The sequence below is a fragment of the Camelus dromedarius genome, chromosome 11, assembly GCF_036321535.1.
Source record: "Camelus dromedarius isolate mCamDro1 chromosome 11, mCamDro1.pat, whole genome shotgun sequence".
Taxonomy (NCBI): domain Eukaryota; kingdom Metazoa; phylum Chordata; class Mammalia; order Artiodactyla; family Camelidae; genus Camelus; species Camelus dromedarius.
The window spans coordinates 23,707,351-23,727,625 of NC_087446.1; the positions used below are offsets into that span (position 1 = coordinate 23,707,351).

The window sequence follows — 20,275 nt, forward strand, 5'->3', positions numbered from 1 at the left end:
GGTTGCCGTGGTTACTCTTTGTTTGGAGGCTCTGGGCGCTGTCTTCCAACCACCGGAGGATTTAGCCTCTGCTGGGTGAGCCGGGGTCCCTCAAGGCTGGGGTTCGTGTAGCGGGAAGGGAGGCAGAGCTGCGGGGGCGCAGGCGGAGCCGGGCCCCTCTCCGCCGAGGCCGGGCTTTAGGGCAGAGAGAGAACCGCGCGCCGAGCGGGTGGCTGCGCCAGTCTGCGGACCTAGAGGCTCCTTTCAGTTTTGGAGATTTCGATAGTTTACTCAGAACATGAAGAACTATATAGTTAAAGGGTGGAGTTCCTTAAAATTTTCCATTTTTGGCAGCTTTAGCCAACTCCAAGTGATTTATTGTCAACTTGAAGTAGTTTACTCTAGCCCATTTGCTGTAGGACCCGTCTACGCCTGCACTGTCCTGTCTTGTAAGCACTAGCTACAGGTGGCTGTTGAGGGCTTTAATGCAGCTAGTCCTAGTTGAAATGTGCTGTAGGTGTAAAATACACGTCAGATTTCGAAGAATTAGTATACGAAAAAGAAATGTAAACTTTTACCTTGGCCTTATAATTAATAATTTTTCTATTGATTTTATGTTGAAATAATATTTTGTATATATTGGGTTGAATAATTATTAAATTAATTTAACCTGTTTCTCTTTGCATTTTAAAAAGTTGCTGCTAGAAAATTTAAAATCACATGTGTTGCTTAAATGCATAGTTGGACAGGGCTGAGGTAAAGAGCCAGTAGATGAGCAGACAGGGACATAGAATGGGAATGTCTCTTTCCTTTACCCTATTCTCCTGCCTGCCTTTCTGCAGAAAGTTTTGTGTATCTGCGTATTCTGCTTTATAGCCACGTTAAAAAAAAAATCTAATTTTCCACCTAGCAAAACTCTGATTATGGGATACCGTTTTGCTTTTTTTGTTTGTTTTATTTTGTTTTATTTTATTTTGAAAGAGGGAGGTTATGAGTAAAATGGAATCTTTTAAAGTTGCCTTTAAAGTTATAAAAAGTAGTACATGTTCATGAGTTTTAAAAAATCACTCAACATAAAGGTATGAAGTGAAAATTTTAAAAGTTCCCCAATTTCTTCCAAAAAGTTTCTGTGTCTAAAAAAAGTGTATGTGTGTGTAGTTACACGAAAGAGATGTGACTCTGCGTAGTTTTCTTGCCACTTAACCTTTATTCAGTTATTCCTTTTTGGATACCTTTCCAAAGGAGTACAGTAAAGGTACCCATTTTTTAAAGGTCTTATATAGTATTCCATTCTATGGATCCATCATAATGTAGTTAACTGTTTTCTTAGGGAATACTGAGAATATCTTTAAATTCTTATCGAGGTGATTGTAGATTCATGTCCAGCTTTAAGAAATAATGCAGAAATATTTCTTATACACTCAGTCCATTGTCTCTATGGTAATGTTTTGTTAACTATAGTGTAATATCACGACCAGGATATTGATATTGGTGCAGTCTTATTCTCACCTTATACAGATTTCTTCAATTTTTTGTACTCATTTGCTGGTGTATTACTTTATATACAGTATTTATCATCTGAATATGCTTACTTACAACCACGATCAAGATACTGAACAGTTCCAACACTACAAGAATCTCTCATGTTGCCCTATTATCACCATAACCATCTTCTTCCAACCCCATCCACCCCATTAGTGGAAATCACTAATCTGTCCTCATTTTTATAAAATTTTGGTGTTTCAAAAATGTCACATGAATGGAATCATATAATATGTTACCTTTTGGTGTGGGCTTTTTATTCAGCATAGTTCCCTGGAGATTCATGGTGATTCATTGGTACTGTGGCTTATAGCAATGGTTCCTACCTTTTATTGCTGAGTACTATTCCATGGTGTGGATGTAACTAGAGTTGGTTTAACTATTCGCCTATGGGGGGACTTTTTTTTTTAACTGTTTCCAGTTTGGGACTATAATGCATAAAACTGTTGTGAACATTTCTGCACAAGTTTAAGTATGAACATAAAATTTCATTTCTCTGAGTTTATGAAGTACATGAAAATCAGGCCAATTAAATCATTTATGTGTGAAAGAAAGATATGTGATATCTATAGCTAGAGGAAGGGCAGGCAAAGGTATTATCTTTTTTTAATAGGAATGAACTGACTGTTCAAATCTACAATTTTAAGATGATTGGACTAGAGGTTGTTCAGAGGGATTGCTGGGCGGATAATGAGCTTGACTGATGGTGGTTAATAATGATGATGTAAAGACGTACTATAATGAATGCACTGCTTGACCTATATCCATTACAAGCATTAAAGATTTAAATGAAATAAGTATTGAACTTATAAGCCATACATTATCCATTATTACAACACGTTATTGTTGGTAAAAACATGTGGCTATTTTGTAAAATGAGTAACTCTGACTTAATGAGTAGAAGCTAGCCAGATGTTTCCCTTGTATAGACATAGCATGTTATCTTATGGGTATTTCAATCGCTGCGTATTTAAGCTATTCAGAGATATTTTGCCATTAGTTATTACCAGGAAAAATAAGTTATATTATGAAGTTTCTTGGTTCAGGAAGATACACCAGTCCATTCCATGTAACTTTTACTTTAGAGAATTTAAAGGGTATTATTAGAGTCGATCATCTTGCAGTCAAACGTTAAAGAAATCATGAATGAATATAGGGAGAAATCAATGTTATTTAGTATATAATACAACCATAATAAGGTGTGATAAAAGTTTGTTAAACTAAAACAATTTTATGTAGAAGATGTTGGGTTGGTATGGCACATTAAAGAACCTATAGTTTTTACTGACAGTTAGCCTTTTCAGTTTTCTTCAAGTGGTTCTATGTTTTTTTATGCAGGGTGATGGAAGACACTGATGATGATGATGCAAAGCTCAAGGAAGAAATAGAAGCTGAATTGGATAAAATCAGTATTTCTTCCTTGGAAAAAGATGATCTTGATAGTGATTCAAAATCAGAAACCAAGAGTGACAATAGTGATACAGTAAGTGTTAAGTGTTGTACTTTTGAGCCATTGAACTAGAGTAAGCTTTTTAGGAGAAATATTACTTTTCTCAGTATGTTTTATATACTTATTCATTTTTTACCTTAGGATCATATTTAAACAATGTATATTAGTAGATATTTAAGTAGAAAAGTTATATCGAAGGTAGAAATCACCTATAATTTCACATGTATATGTGCGCATTTTTTGCAAAACTGGGATTATATATATTATTATGTGTGTGTGTATACGTATATACACACACATATATATTTGCGTCCTGTGTTTTTTACTTAATCATGAGCATTCTGATGTGATTAGACATGAATGAAAAGCAAACTTTATGTGAAATAGTTAGGCCTACAGAAATAGTTACATTTTTGGAAATCAAACGTTTTCTTTTCATTTGTGTATTTTTTTCCAATGTTTATATACCTAAAAAATTTATTTATGGATTCGTTCTTTTATATCAAAATCCTTAATCCAATGGAAACTTATTTTCAGGTATGCTATAAAATGTAGATTGAATTTGAAATTTTACTGTACATATTTAGCAATTATTCCCAGTGTCAGTGTGGAATAATCTACCTCTTCTCAATTGATTTGTCATATCTGTTGTATATATTTAGTTGTTATATAATCTATGCAAGCTATGTATTCTTTTCCATTATTCTGCTAATTTTTGCCCATTGGGGTTTTATATCTCTGAATATCAAATGGGTCAAATTCCGTTGTTTTGCTGTTTCAAAATCTTTTCAAGTAAACTTTTTCCAAAAAACTCATTTGTCAAATTTCAAAAAATAATTACACTTTGATTTTTAACTAGTATTGCAGTAAACTACATAACACTTTTGGAAAAATTAATTATTTTACATTATTATGTCTTTTTTATTCACGGTTAATTCAAATAAGACTAAAAATTCTGAAATTCTTCATTTGAATATGAAATCCAACAGAATCATGGATGCAATTCATAGCCACTTGAAAATGAAATTGTAAACAAATATATTTCCTTGGACTATGCTCTTTATATGGAGCCCTTTTACCTCATTTACACATTCTGCTCAAATTTTTGGCATATCAAAATTTGTATCAAAATTTGGAAGTATAGTTTTAATAAAGAATTTTACAATTTCTTTCTTATTCAATTTTTTAGGATTTGGATGAATTACCCGAGTCAGTTCTTCACTGTATTAACATCATAAAGAATAAGAGTAAAACTGTTGAAGAGCTCATTCTTCAGGACTTGGAAGATACTGATGTTTTAAGTAAGTACAGTTTTCATCTGCTTGGCAGATAAGTTTTCTGTAAGTATGAATAATTTACAATTTATAAAATTAAATTGCTTGAAGTTCTTATCTCATATTATAGATATGTGCATTTATCACAAGTAAAGTACAGTATAGTGGACTGTTCAATTTAATTCATTCATTTGTTTTTTCTTACTACCTTCTTTATGTCTCCAATGAATACTAGCCACAGTTTGTTTTGCCAGTCCTAATTAAAACCAGGCATTCTGTTACACTATGTTAAAGATAACTAATCATGGGACTCTTTTAGAATGTCAACTGACACATATTTTTGGAGAAAAATATAATTTATATCAACACCTCACAATCTTTATTTACTTAAACTGAGCAAATTTACTTCTTGGAATTATTCTAAGAATAATAAACAAATATTTAACTAGAATTAGTCATGACTTGACTTATAATGAAAAATGGCAAAAATCTACTTGTTCAACAGGATCTGTATCTAACAGTACACTCATTAAAAAAAAGGATGACTTGGACAATATTTAATGACATAATAGCTATTCAAATTATTATGTCCACACCACTATATATAAAAATAAACAATAAGGATTTACTGTATAGCACAAGGAACTATATTCAATATCTTTTTTATTCAATATCTTTTTCTAATCTATAATGGAAAAGAATCTGAAGAAGAATATGTATATATAATTTTATATATATATATATATATATATGATATATATATCTGAATCACTCTACCATATACCTGAAGCTAACACAATGTTGTAAATCAACTGTAGTTCAATAAAAAATTTATTAGGAAATTAAATGTCACTTTTGCAAATATTAGTGTGTATTATAATGTGGATATTCACAGATATTTGTACCAAAAATATTATTGTGTAAAAGATGTATTCTAGCCACTAAGAATATAGCAGGGAACAAATAGGCAAAGGTCCTGATTGCCTATGCTAATGTTCCCGTGTGGGAAGACAGACAATAAATAAATAGGTAAGTAATATTTCAATTATGACAACTTCTGTGAAGGAAAGATTTCAAGATAAAGGGATAGAGATTGAAGGTTACTCTTTTAGATGGGCTAAGTAAGGGAAGGCCTCTCTGAGCAGGTGATTTTAAGTAATGACTGATAATGGGGCAGTAAGCCACATGAATATCTCAGTGAATGAGAAGGCGAGCCACGTGGGTCCCTGGAGAGCTGGTGTTCCAGAAGGAGGGAATTATAAAGGCCAAGGCATATGTCTGAAGAGCAGTAAGCTTTTGAGGTTGTATCTAAGAAAATGAGTGGTTAGATCATACAGGATTCTTATAAATCCAAAGTGTGGACTTTGGATTCCATCCTGAATATGTGAAGTTTTTGAGTAAGGAGTGGCAGTATCTGATGTATTTCGAGGCAGTCATTCTGGGGACTGTGTAGAGAAGATAGAGTCTACTGCAAGACTATTGCAATAGTATAGCTACAGATGAGAGTAATTTGAGTAGAAATGGTGGAAAATGGTCATATTCTAGAAGCCATTTTTAAGGTAAAAAGAACTAAAGTATTTTTAATGGACTTATATGAAAGGAAGAGAGGAAACTGGCTCTAAGGTTTTTGTTGTGAGCACCTGTGTGAAAGGATATGTAAAGACTTATGATACGTAGACTTTTCAGATTTTAGCAGTGGTCATCATAGTTGAGTTATGGGGGGTTTTAATGGTTTGCTTATTTTTTTTACTCAAGTTTATACAATGAAAATATATTTTAAATATATTGGCAATTATAGAGCCTAATTATAAAAAAATTAAAGGAAGCGTAATTATAGAAAATTAGTTACATGAAACATTATATAATTACAGTTATAGCAGTGGTTTAGCAAATTACAAAATCCTGTGTACAGCTCTAATTCAATAGATTTGATAGACTCAATGAATAGAATAATTTTCCAAGAAAATTCAAATTATCAAGATTGCTTGAAAAAGCAGAAAATATGATTAAATCAATAATCTGACAAGACGGTGCAAAGAAATTTCTTCTCAAATGTCATTAGGAACTAGGAAGAATTTTGCGATTCAATTATTACAATCCATCAAGGAGCCAAAATCTGCAGATTATATTTTATTTATAAAAAGCTGCAGATTTCAAATACAAAACTGTGTGAGCAGAACACACACACAAGAGAAACTAGAGGCTAATTTTATTTATGGATATGGATGTATTGATCAGGGCTCTCAGTTGTAGACAGAAACTATTTTAGCTATGTTAAACAGTAAGGTTTTAAGGGTGTTTGTGTAAAGCAAACTTAGTGGTTTAAAATTACAGTATGTTGTTACCTTTTATAGTTCTGTGAGTTGACTGGGCTTAGCTAAGTAGTTCTTACTTGGATTTCTTATGCATTTACAGTCAGATGTTGGTTAGGGCTGCAGTCATCTCAAGTCTTTACTGGGTTGGAATTCTAAAATGACTCACTCAAAAGGCTGGCAGTTGATGCTAACTGTTGGCTGGGAGTTCAGCAGGAGCTGTCAGCTAGAGGTGCCTGCATGTGGTCTCCCTCCATTGCTTGCATGGCACCTGGATTCTGAGAAACAGTGTCCCATGAACAAGATATCAGGAGAGTAAGGTGGAACCTGGTAAAACTTCACATGACTTTTTCTCAGAAGTCATGCAACATCATTTCTACCACATCCTGATGGCGTCCCAGGCTCAGCACAGATTCTGTGTAGGAGGGAACTACATAGGGTATACATACTAGGAAGTGTGGGAGACTAGCTTCTATAATAAATAAGAGAATTGTTAATAGAACTGAAGAAACAGATTCTAGGCTGAACATCCAAAGTGTAGAAAATGTACACGCACATACATTGTAGAACTGGGCTGCAGCAGGCACTGCTGTCTGATACAGTGAAGAAATTCAGAGACATTAATCCTCTACTACTCACTCCTATCTCCAACCCGAAGCCCCCTCTGTCATAGTCTGGGCCAGAAAAAAGACAGTATCTCTTCCTGCCTCTCTTCACACGTAATATTTTTATGAAAATAAAGACTTGCACACATGTATCATTTGGCAGAACCTAAATCACCCTCAGAAACCTAGCTCCAAAGAATCTGGAGAATGTTATTTTTGCTTTTCAGCCTCTCGCATAGGAAAGCATGCCAGAGAGATTGTGAATAGGTGTTGAAAAGGAAATCTATAATATCGGACAGAATAGGTGTGAATAGTCAGTTATCTGGTAGAATGGTCATCTGTGAAAAATATCTTACTACTAAGGAACATTACCATAATAAAACACTTAAATTGAAAAAGGAAAGGAAACATAACTACATCTATACTGATGATAAAAAGAATAAAATTAAACAACTCACAAAATTAGAAATGAAAGTTCACTTCACTCATGTTAGTAATTATAATATTGTAAACCAATACTTTTATTAACGCATTTTCAATATCTTGTACAAGATGATATTACTAGATTGTGGCAGGTGGAATTGAACCTTTGTTGATTTCAAATCACAGTGTCTGCATATTAAACACAGCTTTATTCTGTGTACATGGAAAATAAACTTCAGTCTAGACAATGAAAGGTGATAAAGAGTGCTGTAAAAATCTATTACTTTCATTTTTAGAATAAAGAGTACAGATTTCCTCTGATTATTCTTCAGTATTTTTCTGTTGTTTTGAGTTATGATCAAGAATATACTATGGCAAACCAACAATGAGATTTCAATTTGCCTTTATCAAAACAGCAAAAATTAGACGACTACATAATTACTAATGTTGTCAGGGATGTGGAAATGTAGAAACTTGCACTGCTGCAGGACTCGTTCCTCCACTTCTGGAAAGCAACTGGCATTACCTGGATACATTAAATAGTTTCATACCCTATAGCCCAGCAGTTCTTCTCCTAAGAAATATAAAACAAATTCTCTACATGTCCAGAAGGGGACTAATATAAGGATGTTCTTTGAAGGGTTATTTGTGGTGGCACGGACTTGGGGGAAACATGGGTATTCATCAATGCACGAGTGGATAGTACAACACTGTGAGTGAGTAGTGCACACCGTGGAATAGTAGGCATCAATATGAAACAACAGATTAAATGTTAGCACCTGGCAAAGTGGAAGGAAATGAAAAACAGTGCTCAGTAAAAAAAGTAAGCCACAAAATAAGAGAGATAATAGTAGCTTTGGAGTACATTTAAAAATACATGCCTACAAAATAAAAACTACTTTCTGAGAACACAGAAAGAGAACTTTTTAAAGAACATTCAGATACTAAAATTGCTTATTTTGAGGGTGTGTGGAGGGAGTGGAGATAAAGGGTTAAAGACAGAATAAATAAAGAAAGACATAAAACAAGAGAAAAAAAAGAATATACTATGGCAGAATTTGAGATTAAAGGATGATTAAAGGGTCTGGAATTTTAATGTGTTGTGCCTTGCTCTAATAATTAAAGTTATAATATTTTTTTCTTTCTATAGGCTATAGTTATGGAGCAGTTTCTAATAATCATATGCATTTAAGGATAGAATTGTCAACTGAATGTAAAGAAAATCCAGAACAATTATTGAAGGTATATGTTGTTTGACTGAAAGTATTCAATATTACAGTTAGAATTTTACCTTTCCCTTTCATGTCAGATGATATAGTTCACTGATTAAAAGTTCACTGACTTAAAAATTAAAAATTTAATTATTTTAAGCAAATAATTTTTGATTTTATTTTCTTGTCTGGCGTATAATATAAAGCAATGCAAATTTCAATATTTAAAAATATTTTAAAAAGTGATTTGAACCATTAATACTTGGGAATTTAATGTGCATATAGATAAAACAGAAGAAATATACTGAACCATATTTTTTCCCTAAAAGCTCCAAGGAAAATCAAAATATACTCTAATATTATTACCTTGCTTAAGAATGTGCTATCATCCAGTGGAGACTTTAAATACTCTGTGGAAACTTTTTTTAATGTAGGTATTAATTTTTTATTTAATTTTTTAAATTGGACTAAACAGACTCTATGGAAACTTTAAATGCAGAGTTTCTGTTAGGTTGTTTTTTTTTTAACATAAAAATAAAAACATCCCTAAGAAAGTAAGAGTAAAGGAGAGCCTGTAGTTAAAACCTCCAGAAACGTACAAGAGAAAGTCCACAGGTTTCGCACCTTGAACTCATGTTTACTTCTCATTTTACCCAACTCTGACTTTACCAAACTCTGTTCTTGCTCTGTACATGTTTAACATAATCTGAAAATTACTTATACATATGTTTCTTACTTTTTTTTTTTGGTAACACTCAGACCTGAAATACTGATTTTGAATTATGATGCTGCTACTTCATGGGAATAGGTACCCTATATCTTTCAAGCTAGAGTGCAGTGGGAGTCTAATTATGGAAAAGTATTAATCAAAATTATGACTTGTGTATAACTCGGTAAATTAGAGAACACTTCTGTTTTTAAAACATACTGAATATATTAACAGCGTATATGTGAGCAGTCACTACAGATAAGAAATACAGAAATGTATTAGGAGGAAAACACATATTAGTAGAAACATTTTGACATGATTCTCAAGCAGTTTGAGTATTATGAGTAAATATTAGAAAGTAATTAGAATTTGGAAAAACATAAGGGGGATAAAGTACAGTTTGCTTGCATGGGAAAAACATTTTTCTTCACCATGAAGAGAATAATTATCAATGTGCTATAGAATTGTATTCAAGAGAGATTTAAAAAAATAAAGTTCTAGATATGTGTATCGACATACTAAATATATTATTAAAATGATAGATTTTACTCTCTATTTTTTAAATTATTGGCACTTTTTAACCTCTTAGATGTTATCTGAAATAGAAAAAGAAGAATTTATGAGAAGTAAAACTCATTGTCGCCGTCCTGATTCTGTGCCAGAGCCTGGTCCTTGTGACTTGCCTGTGGATGAACATGTTTTGCCAGGTAAGCTAAACTTCTTGATGATATTTGTGATAATTTTTATGTGATTGATCATAATTATCTGAAACAAATTTAGAATGTTTTGACATTTAGAAGAATATAGTCACGATATTTGAAAATTGTTATGCATTTAACTACACTATTTAATTACATATTCTCATAGCTTTTTTATGGCTTCTAAATTAACTTGACGTAAGTAGATTTAAAATTGTTCCACATTTATAGCTGACTGCAATAGATATATACTCAGACTTAAATTTTTTTAAATGTCTTGTAACCATGTTCCTTAATTACACACACACGCATACGCACACACACACACATTATATTTTATAGAGGTTTTGTGGAATAACTTAAGGCAAGTTATGTGATTTCTTTATTGATTGCAATGGAATTACTATTTATTCCTTTTTGCATATTATCACTTATACTTTGGTAAGATGTTGACATTATTTCTTTATTTTGAGATTACTTTTATCTTTACATTGGTTCAGTTTTGACAACTTCAATTTAAAATTTTTCTCTTCATGAGTACAGATGATGCTGATATAAATTTTGGATACTGTGAAGTGGAAGAAAGATGTAGGCAGTCTTTTGAGGCTTGGCAAGACAAACAGAAAGAGCTGGAAGACCAAGAGAAAGAAACTCTCAGAGCTCAGAGGGATAGAGAAGAAAAGCAGTTTCAAGAAGAAGAAGAAAAAAGACATTGCTGGATGAAACAATTTGAAGTTGAAAAGAAGAAATTAGAGAATATTCAGAGAGTAAGTTTTTCTGTTTTTGTTTTTGTTTTTCATGCATTTTTGAATCAGTTGCTACTTCTGAACAGTATTATTGTATTGGTTTATGGTGTGGATTAAGATCCATTATGAGTTTTAATTAGTCCTAATAATCAAAGCAGTTGACTGTGGCTTGGCAGTATTAATATGGACTTCATGATTAGTTTTCGTTGAAATCCATTGGAAATTCAGGTAGTGTTTTGGATCTTGGGGGTGGCCAGAGCCTATGAGGCTTCGAAGATTGTCCTAGAAAGGCTGATATTTATAACATAAATTGTTGCTTTTTCATATCTTTCTAAATGTAGGAAAAGGCAACAGAATTTTCTTGATCATGTAATGTCCTTGCTGTGTGGTTTGCTATCTAGTAATTATGTAAAACATACTTGGTTGAAGTGGTTCAGTCATGTAGGTGATGGCTTATTCCCATAATTGAGCTAATTCTTGGGACTAGAAATTTTTGATGTGAAGGAGTTTTGTGTTGTTTTTATTTCTGTTTCCCCCCAACTGCAACCCAGGAGGTCCACATCCTTAGGTCATGGTATTGGCATATTGAGAAATGGGTGGATTTCTAGGACCTACTTGTGGGCCATCAGGATCCTTAGAATGTAAGGATAACAGGCAGGGCTTACTTCTCTGTGTTACATTGCTAAAGTTGATCTATGTATTACTCAGAACTTACCAGTTTTGAGTGTTCCATGTGGGGTACATTGGCAAGTAGTTACGTATGCAGTTCAGGGTGTTCTAGCCACTCTATATTGAGTATATTACATTTCCTGATTACACAGAAAATAAATAAATTATAACCAATGATAATATTGCAGAACTAGTTTAGCCATGACTTTTCCTAATAGTAAGCTATGAATCTTTCACTTTCTTTTAGTTATATTTTCCTTTCCACAGGCCAGATTAGTCATTTTCAAAAGTCAGAAGCTTTTTTTTTCAATTCCAGAATAGGAGTGGCTATAAGGTAGCTTATTGGAGTAGTGTTTGCTGGCTTGTGCTAAAATGCATCATTGCTATTGGTTGTTAGTGACATTTTCAGATGTTTTCTAAAAAAAAATCTGATTTTTAAATTCTGTTCTGCCAAATTATAATTATTATTTGTTTTATAACAAAAATTTACTGACTAAGTCAAGGACAAAGCTTTTAGCTATATGCTTAGATGGTACAAAAGCGTTTTAATACCAGGGCCCTACCCTCAAAGAATGGTAACTTAGTTTTTGAAAGTAATTCTTGCTATATCATAAAATTATGATTTTAAAAACATATTTGACATCAGTAGTTTTAATAAGTTCCTAACTGTGTGCTTTGTTATGCCTTGGGCCTTAGCAGTTTCCCTGTGGAACCATTCCATAATTTTATGATAGATTCTAAATATTACTTATTCAGTAATTCTTTTCTGTGTCCTTTGTTAGCTTCCTCTTCCATTTTCCAAAACATCGATTGTAAATCTCTTTCCTTAAGAATTATACTCAATTCCTTCCTCCTCATTATTAGCAAATGATCACATAACATTTTTGCATCAGTTAAGAAATTCCTCCACTTCTAGTTAGCATCAATCTATGTTGTCACCTTTTTTTTCTTTTGCTTGCTCTTACCTCAGTAAGAAAGGTTTCTTCTACCAAAGGCTAGCCTTGCCTTCTTTGCTCTATATTCTGTCATTTCCTAGTTTACCTCTATTTTTTCCTATATGTTGAAACACCCCTACAACTACTTCCTTTCTTATTGTTTATAAGCATGTTCAGTTTTCCCCCATCCTAGGGAAAAAAACAGAAGAAAAATCATGAGATCATCTGGGTTTATATGTCTCACTTTAGCTGCTCTTTAGCTCTGCTCATCACAGTCAGGCTTCTTACGGAGTAGTTACTTTTGCTCTATCCATTTCCTTGTCTTTCATTCAGTCTGAAACCTGCTAGGTATCTATCACCATCACAACAGTGAATAAAACTGCTTTTGACAAAAATAACCAATGATTTCTAGAACCATACTCACAGGTTCTGTTTCAGCTTTTATTTTGTCCTCTGTAGCATTTTATGCCAGTAAAAATTTGATTGCTGACCATTTCTTTTTCTTTTGACTTCTGTGGGGCCATACTTCCTTGATTATATTCTTACATGTTTGGCCATTCTTCCTTTATACCTATTTTAGGCTTCTCTTTCTCTCTTTCTCCTTGAATGTGGTCCTACCAAGGATTCCATCCTTTGTCCTTTCTTTTCTTTTTCTGTGTACTTTCAAGAAAATCTCATCCACAACCATGGCTGTTCAGAACCAAGTCTATGGTTATAACAACAACAAAAAAAAAAGTGAACTACATAGCTCTTTTATACTCAGAACTTAATGTATCTAAAACTGAATGCACTTTCTTTCTGAATCATGACCCTCCTCTGGTATTCCTTATTTTGATGAGTCACACTTATTACCACAGTCCAAGCAGAGAAAGATGAGGACAATTTTTGACTCTTCTGTCTTGTTGTATTATCCATTGTCTCATCCATATATCTACTGTTAATCCATAGTTCACAGTGTCATAATGGCTAGCTTGGAATACTTACTATATTCTCTAATTTCTCTCCCTACTTTTGGTCTTGTATTCTGTAAGCTCGTGCACTGTAGTGCAGTAAGAAGGATAATTATTTTCTTAAAAAAATGATTTCCCTGCTTAAAGGCCATCAAAAGTTCCCACAGCTCCTATAAGATAATGTCCAAAGAACTTTTCCTGCTTCCTTTTATCCAGTCTGTTGGCAGTTTGTGGTGGTTTTGTATTTACGTTGTTTCTGCATCTCTTCTGATTGCTGCCACCCATCTATGGAGGGCCCTCGTTGACTCTCACATGGATTTCTCTACACCTACTTCACTGATCTCCTTAGTGTCTCCTTGGCTTACTTTCTCTAACTCTAAAGTGACCTTAAAATTTTCTCAAAGCAGAGCTGTAATCTTTTTCCTAGGTCAAAAACATTTAACATGCCTAACATGTTTATATAATCCCTTAAAAGCCTAATCATTTCAAATACAATCTTCTGTATGAAACCTTTCATGATCCTGTAATTATAACACCTATTCCTATTGTAAACCTCATAGTTCTTCTCTTGTGATAAAGTTACTCTGCTAAATTTGGGGTATTGTGTGAACATATGATAATATTCCCATATTAAAGGTGAAGGTTTTGAGGAAAGGGATTGTATTTTACTAATCTTTGTTTATTCTGCAGAGCCTTAACAAAATAGATGCTAATAAGGAGTTGATGAAAGAAAACAATTACCCTCGGAACTGACTTATTATGTGAATTAAATGGAATGGTGTGGGGAGAAAAAAATTGTAATGTAAAACCTATCTTGCACACATTATTATTTGTAATTTTTGCATTGTCCAACAGTACTTTTAGCCAATGCACTTTAGTATGGGAATATATGTACTGAAATAAATAAAACAGCTCTCCCCGTTGCAAACATGTTTATGTGCTCAAAATGGGAACCCCAAGTGTCATTTATATATTTTGGGTTGAGATTAAAGTTGTTATCCCAGTTCTGTTAATTGAGGACCATTGGATGAGTTATTATCTTTGATCATTGTTTATAAATATTGTAAGAATCGTATATAATAAACATAATATTATTTGATATTTGAATGAAGTATTTCAATATCATCATATGTTCAGCAAGAACAGGACAAGATGAATGATGAACTCCATAAAGAAGAGAAAATTTGGAAAGAGAAATTTAAACAGCATGAGGTATGGATTTGTTGTTTTTAAGCAACACAATAATTGTTCTTTATTTGAAATAAATTACTACGCTTGGAATGAGTATCTTAGAATAATATTGCCTAGTTGGTGTAAGATTTAATTTACTAAAGTTTTCAAAATTTATTAATCATTAGAAACTCTCCTTGAAATAAAATGTCCCAAAATGAAAATAAAGTAGTTCAGTGAGTGAACATGTCTATAATAAATTATAATTCTATAATTAAAAGAAATAAAATTTCTTTTAAGGTTTGAAGAAATACACTGTTAACGAACATTTCATTATGACTGAGGATTGTTGTGAAAGTTTACTGCATTTCTTTAACAGAACTAATTGAATGTGTTAAATAGCCCCTTTAAATTTAAGATGATTCTAATGACACATTTATTAAGTTTTAACTTTTATTTACTACAGTTTTATATAAAATTATTTTAAGTAATTATAAGAATGGATAAAATTTCCCATAATTCTGTAATCCAGCCAAATGTAGTATCACCTATCATTGCATTTCCTTCAAGTCTTTTTTAAATTTTATATAAGCACATTTCTGAAAAAAGTAGGCTTATACTGTCCATCTTTAAGTGAAAAAAAGTTGGTTAGGCATGTGAAGACACAGATTCATTATGAATGACAAGAAAAAATAAGACAGTAATAACTCACCTGGAGGTAATGCAAATGTTGGAGTCAGGAGAGCCATTAGAACCCTTATAACTATCATGCAACAGCAAAATAATTAAACAGGTTATATGAAAAGAAAATTGGAATCTATAATGAAATATCAAGTGTATATTTTTGAGTTGAAAAGTTCAATGATAAGTTGGACAGTAGATTTGACACAGCAGGTGAGAACATTAGTGAAACTGAGAAGTCAGTAGAAAATACCCAAAATAAAGCACAGAGAGAACAAAAGTGGGAAAAGCAGAAAAGAGCACAAGAAATATGTGATACATCATGAAAAGATAAAAATATCTATAAATGGTAATCTTGGGAGGAGAGGACAGAGAGAATGGAGCAGAAGCAATGGGTGAAGAAACAATAGTTGAAATGGTTTCAAATTGTTTTTAAAAAATCAATCTGAATATTTGAAGATAAGTCAAGATCCTCAAGCAGAATCAACGCAAAGAAAATCACACCTGGGAATTTAATAGTATAACTATTGAAATTCAAGACAAGGAGGAGAAAAATCTTTAAAAGTAGCCAGAGAACAAGGCACACTACCGACAAAGGAGCAACCGTAAACTACCAGCGGACTCCTTGAGGGAAATGATGGAAGAAAGAAGACAGAATAAATAATTTAACTGCTAAGTGTTAAGGGTTTCTTTGATCATTAATGTTTTTTGAATCCTCAGTCTTCCCCTGTTTTCTGGACTCAGTTTTCATTTCCTGGAGTATATACCTAAATACTTGTAAAAAAATACTTTTGGATGACAAATTTTCTCAGTGTTTGGACAACTGAAAATGTTTTGATTTTACTTTTAAAACTGAACGATTTCTTTTCTTGGATACAGAATCCAGGTTTATTACTGTTTAGTTTTAGCGGTTTAAACATATAACTCCATTGCATGTTTATGTGTTTTTTCACCTGCTCTCTATGATTGCAAATTTTGATACTCATTCATTGCATTCTTTTGAATTTTTCACTTTTCACATTCATCCACACATTTTTGCTGGTTTTTCACTTTTTACATTCATCCACACATATTTGCTGGATTTTTCACTTTTTACATTCATCCACACATATTTGCTGGATTTTTCACTTTTTACATTCATCCACACATTTGCTGGTTTTCCACTGTGTGCCAGGCACTTCTCTAAGTACTCAAGATATAAGATATAGCGGTGAATAAAACAGAAAATAATCCTTGCCTTCATGGAGCTTACATTCCTTAGGATTCCAAAATATTGCTAGCATCTATATGAGTGTATTATTGTGCACACGCCCGTGTGTGTGTGTGTGTGTGTGTGTGTGTGTGTGTGTGTGTGTAAGAAGTTAACCCAGCTCTTTCTCTTATGGCCTTTTTTGATTTAGAAAACATACATTTCTATTATTCTCTTCCCTTTTTTTTTCTTGGTTCTGAATATCTGTGTCATACATTTCATGGCTTTGTTGTTTTGTATGTTGTTCTAGGAAACACCTAATTTTGAAGTTTTTCTTTAGGCAACCAGCTGTTCAGCCATTTTATCTTGATTTTTGTTTGAGTGAGTCATATATTTTTATTGAGCACTTGCATTTCATTTTATATGAGGTGTTTCCTGTTTAAATGTTTTTATTAAAAATACCTTTATTTTAATTTTACTTGATTTAAATAGCTCTCTTCTCAGAAATTGGTTTTGCCTTCTGCTTATTGAAGCATTTTCATTGCCTCACATTCTTTGTGTTAGTTTTCCTCAACTATTTGCCAAATTTTGTTGATCTCTTTACTTTTGTTTTAGGACTTCAGTGATAATGATATTTTCTCACCCACCTCCAGATTATCTCATTTGATGCAGTATGTGCTTATCAACTCCCTTAATAGTTAAGAAAGGATAAGATGTATGACTAGGCTAGTTCTTCGTGTGGCTTATAAGTATGTACTATGTCACCTTCCCGCTGTGGTCAGTCTCACAAAATAATTCCCTGATTCTGCATTCTCTGTGCTCAATCTGGGAGTCCCTTTTATCAGAACTCCCATCTCAGAAAGTTTGAAGTCCTTTTCTCCTACACAATTTTTAGCTTATAGTTTTTCTTGCTTTTTCCTCTGTGTCATTCTGATTTCATATGCTTTCTGTCTTCAAGGATTTCCTTAATTTGTATCTGTGTGGCATGGTATAACCATATTAAAGTATCAACTTACTAACTTGATAGAAGCAACTAAATATTTAAAAAATTAATATACCATTCAAAATAAATTACTTTAGTTCTTCTAAGTGACTTTTATACTATCTTTATTGTGACTTCAATTTTAGTATTTGTTTTCAGTCTGTGTTTCAGGTGATATTTTAGTGACATCACACATTTAGTTTATATTGACTGCTATTTATCTTACTTTATTTTAGGAATTTATTAGAAACTTGCACTTACAAATGGAAGAAGAAAGAGCAAGATTTAAAGACCTACAGGAAAAAGAAAAAATGCGTTTGTTAAAACTGCAGCATAATGCAGCTGTGAAAATTCAAGCTAAATATAAAGCATTCGTGGCTTACCAAAAATATGGCCCACTCATAAAGGAACAAGTAGAAAGCAAGAAAAGGAAAGTGCAAGAGTGGAAGGAAAAGGAAGCAAAAATACGTCAGATGGAAGAAGAAAAAAGGAAAAAATTAGAAGAGGAACAAAGAATAGAAGAAGAGATAAAAAAGCAGAAGCAAGAGGGAAGGAAAAGGAGAGAAAAAGAATATGAAGAAAAAAAGAACATCCTGAGACAAGAAAGAGAGCAACTACTAAACAAGGAAAAATTGAGATTAAGAGAAGAGGCAAGAAAACAGCTAATCACACGCAGAGCATTAAGGAAGGGAGAATATACTGCCGAACAGTTAACTGCTGAAGATACCTCAAAGAGAAAGGGTAATGTAGCCAAAAGGCCAGGGGATGAGACGTCAAAGGAGTGGGAAGATGTTACCCCTTGGCTTGCTGAGGAATCGAATGAGAGGGAAAATGTAGGCAGACAGCTTGTGTTGAAGGAATCAGTGCAAGTGCAAGTCAAAGAATCTGTATCAAACCAAGCAATCTTGGCAGAATTTAAAATGGAAGAAAAAAGTGAAAACCTAGCAAAACAGTGTGCAGAAGAATTGGTTAAGCAAGCAAGGAAAAATGAAAATATAGACAAAAACACTCAATTAGAAGACCCAGATCTAAAAGAAAATGTGAAAGAACAGTTTCAGCTGCAAGAATTAAAGTCTCCAATACAAAAAGAGGAAGTCGTGAAACCTGCCATAAAAGAGACCACGAGACAAGAAGCCCGAATAATCATATTGGGGCATAATCAAGAGATGAAGGAGGTGAGAAACAACGACGCACTGAGGGCAACCAATGATAATCAACAAAATAAGGCACGAAAAGTAGAAAAAGAAGGGATGTTAGAACAGAATGGAATGTCATGTGAAGAGAGTGATAAGAGGAGAATTTCAGTGATTTCAATGAAACAAAAACTACCACTAAAATTAGAAAGTTCTGAAGATACAGGAGAAGATGTAATACAGGAAAAAGAAAGTGATTTAAAATCTAAAGAAACTAACCCAAAGGGCAGTGCACTGAATAGTGATGTCGTTTTTAACACCAGTGATGCTTTGACAAATGTAGAAGGTAAAATTAACAAGCAAAATCATATTTTAGGTAGACAGGCTCCTTGTGAAGACTTGGGTGGCTCTAATGCAAAAAACTCTTTGGTTTTTAAAGAAATAAACTCTCTGAAGTCTCAGATTAAAGAAATTCCAGAAGAATGTCATGAAAACAGAGAGGAATGTGAAAATATGGTGACCTGCTCTGTACCAGAACCAGCACTTCTATCTTCTATTGAAGAAAAGAGGCTGGCTTGGATAAAATCATTTAAACCTTGGTTTGAAATTTTCAAACAAAATCAACAAAGGAAAACTGTTAGGAGAAAAAGACTTGTAAAATGCCCAGCCAACGTGATGCCCTCTTTGAATACACTACAAATTCTTCGATGTGGTCCTTGGAATACTTTACAGCAGGTATTTTATAATGCATTTTCATATTGGATTTTAATTGATTCTCTAAACTGTAACTTTAAAAATCTTAATGGAAGGCCTATTTTGATCCAAGAATTCTGTCTCTTAATCAATGAATATTTCATTAAATATTGCTCCCATTTGAGAGGAGATGTGTTTTAAAAATTTCCTCAATTAAAATTGTTTAGGGCATCTACTCCCTCAGTGAAGCACTATAAAGAGCTTTGATTTCCATCTTGAAACCTGGTTCAAGGGCCCTGCAGCTATTATCAAGCTTCCCAGAACAGAGGCATCTGGGAATGTAGGGTTGAATTAGAGTGGGAAACTCCTAACTTTTTATACTCCAGTTAGGAGTTAGTTTGCTTTTAGTCCTGGGCCAGAACACCACCTAGTGGCTCCTTCCAGAATGAAGTGGATTTCCCTGAACTGGATTTCACAAATACTGTGAAAGAAGGGCTTACAACAGTGGAAGACTCTAGAATATCTATGTAAAAACGTAATTATTTAGACACATGCTATGTAAACATGGTGAATATATGCCTGAAATTTAAAATAGTTGTCACCATATGTTACTAATTTTCCTCTTACGGGGTCTATAGTTTCCATCAAAATTAAGACAGAAATTAACAAGTGTGTAGAAAAACAGGAAAGACTATTTTAAATAGTGCAATACTAGGGAAGACTTATGATTAAAATTCATATATTTAGCTAGGGACCTGAAATTTAAATATATTTAATAAAGTTTATCTAGTTTCTTGATATAGACAGATGCCTAGGAAAGGAAACATTCGTATTAATACATATGGATTATTTAATTCTTTCACTCAGCAGATATTCTTCTCCAATATGATCAATCCATATTTACTGTTAGATTAGAAGGATAGA

General features: G+C 33.0%; 1 protein-coding gene across 1 annotated transcript in view; it reads left to right on the forward strand.

Moving 5' to 3' along the window:
• Positions 1-22: 22 nt before the first annotated feature.
• The window catches only part of LRRIQ1 (leucine rich repeats and IQ motif containing 1), a 171,021-nt gene continuing 150,768 nt past the window's right edge, over positions 23-20,275 (forward strand). Inside the window, exons 1-8 of the mRNA XM_010975087.3 lie at positions 23-75; positions 2,860-3,004; positions 4,161-4,272; positions 8,736-8,827; positions 10,095-10,212; positions 10,747-10,970; positions 14,641-14,715; positions 17,762-19,393. Coding sequence (XP_010973389.3) covers positions 2,864-3,004; positions 4,161-4,272; positions 8,736-8,827; positions 10,095-10,212; positions 10,747-10,970; positions 14,641-14,715; positions 17,762-19,393 — 2,394 coding nt within the window. The 5' untranslated portion in view covers positions 23-75; positions 2,860-2,863. The remainder of the gene's footprint in view (positions 76-2,859; positions 3,005-4,160; positions 4,273-8,735; positions 8,828-10,094; positions 10,213-10,746; positions 10,971-14,640; positions 14,716-17,761; positions 19,394-20,275) is intronic.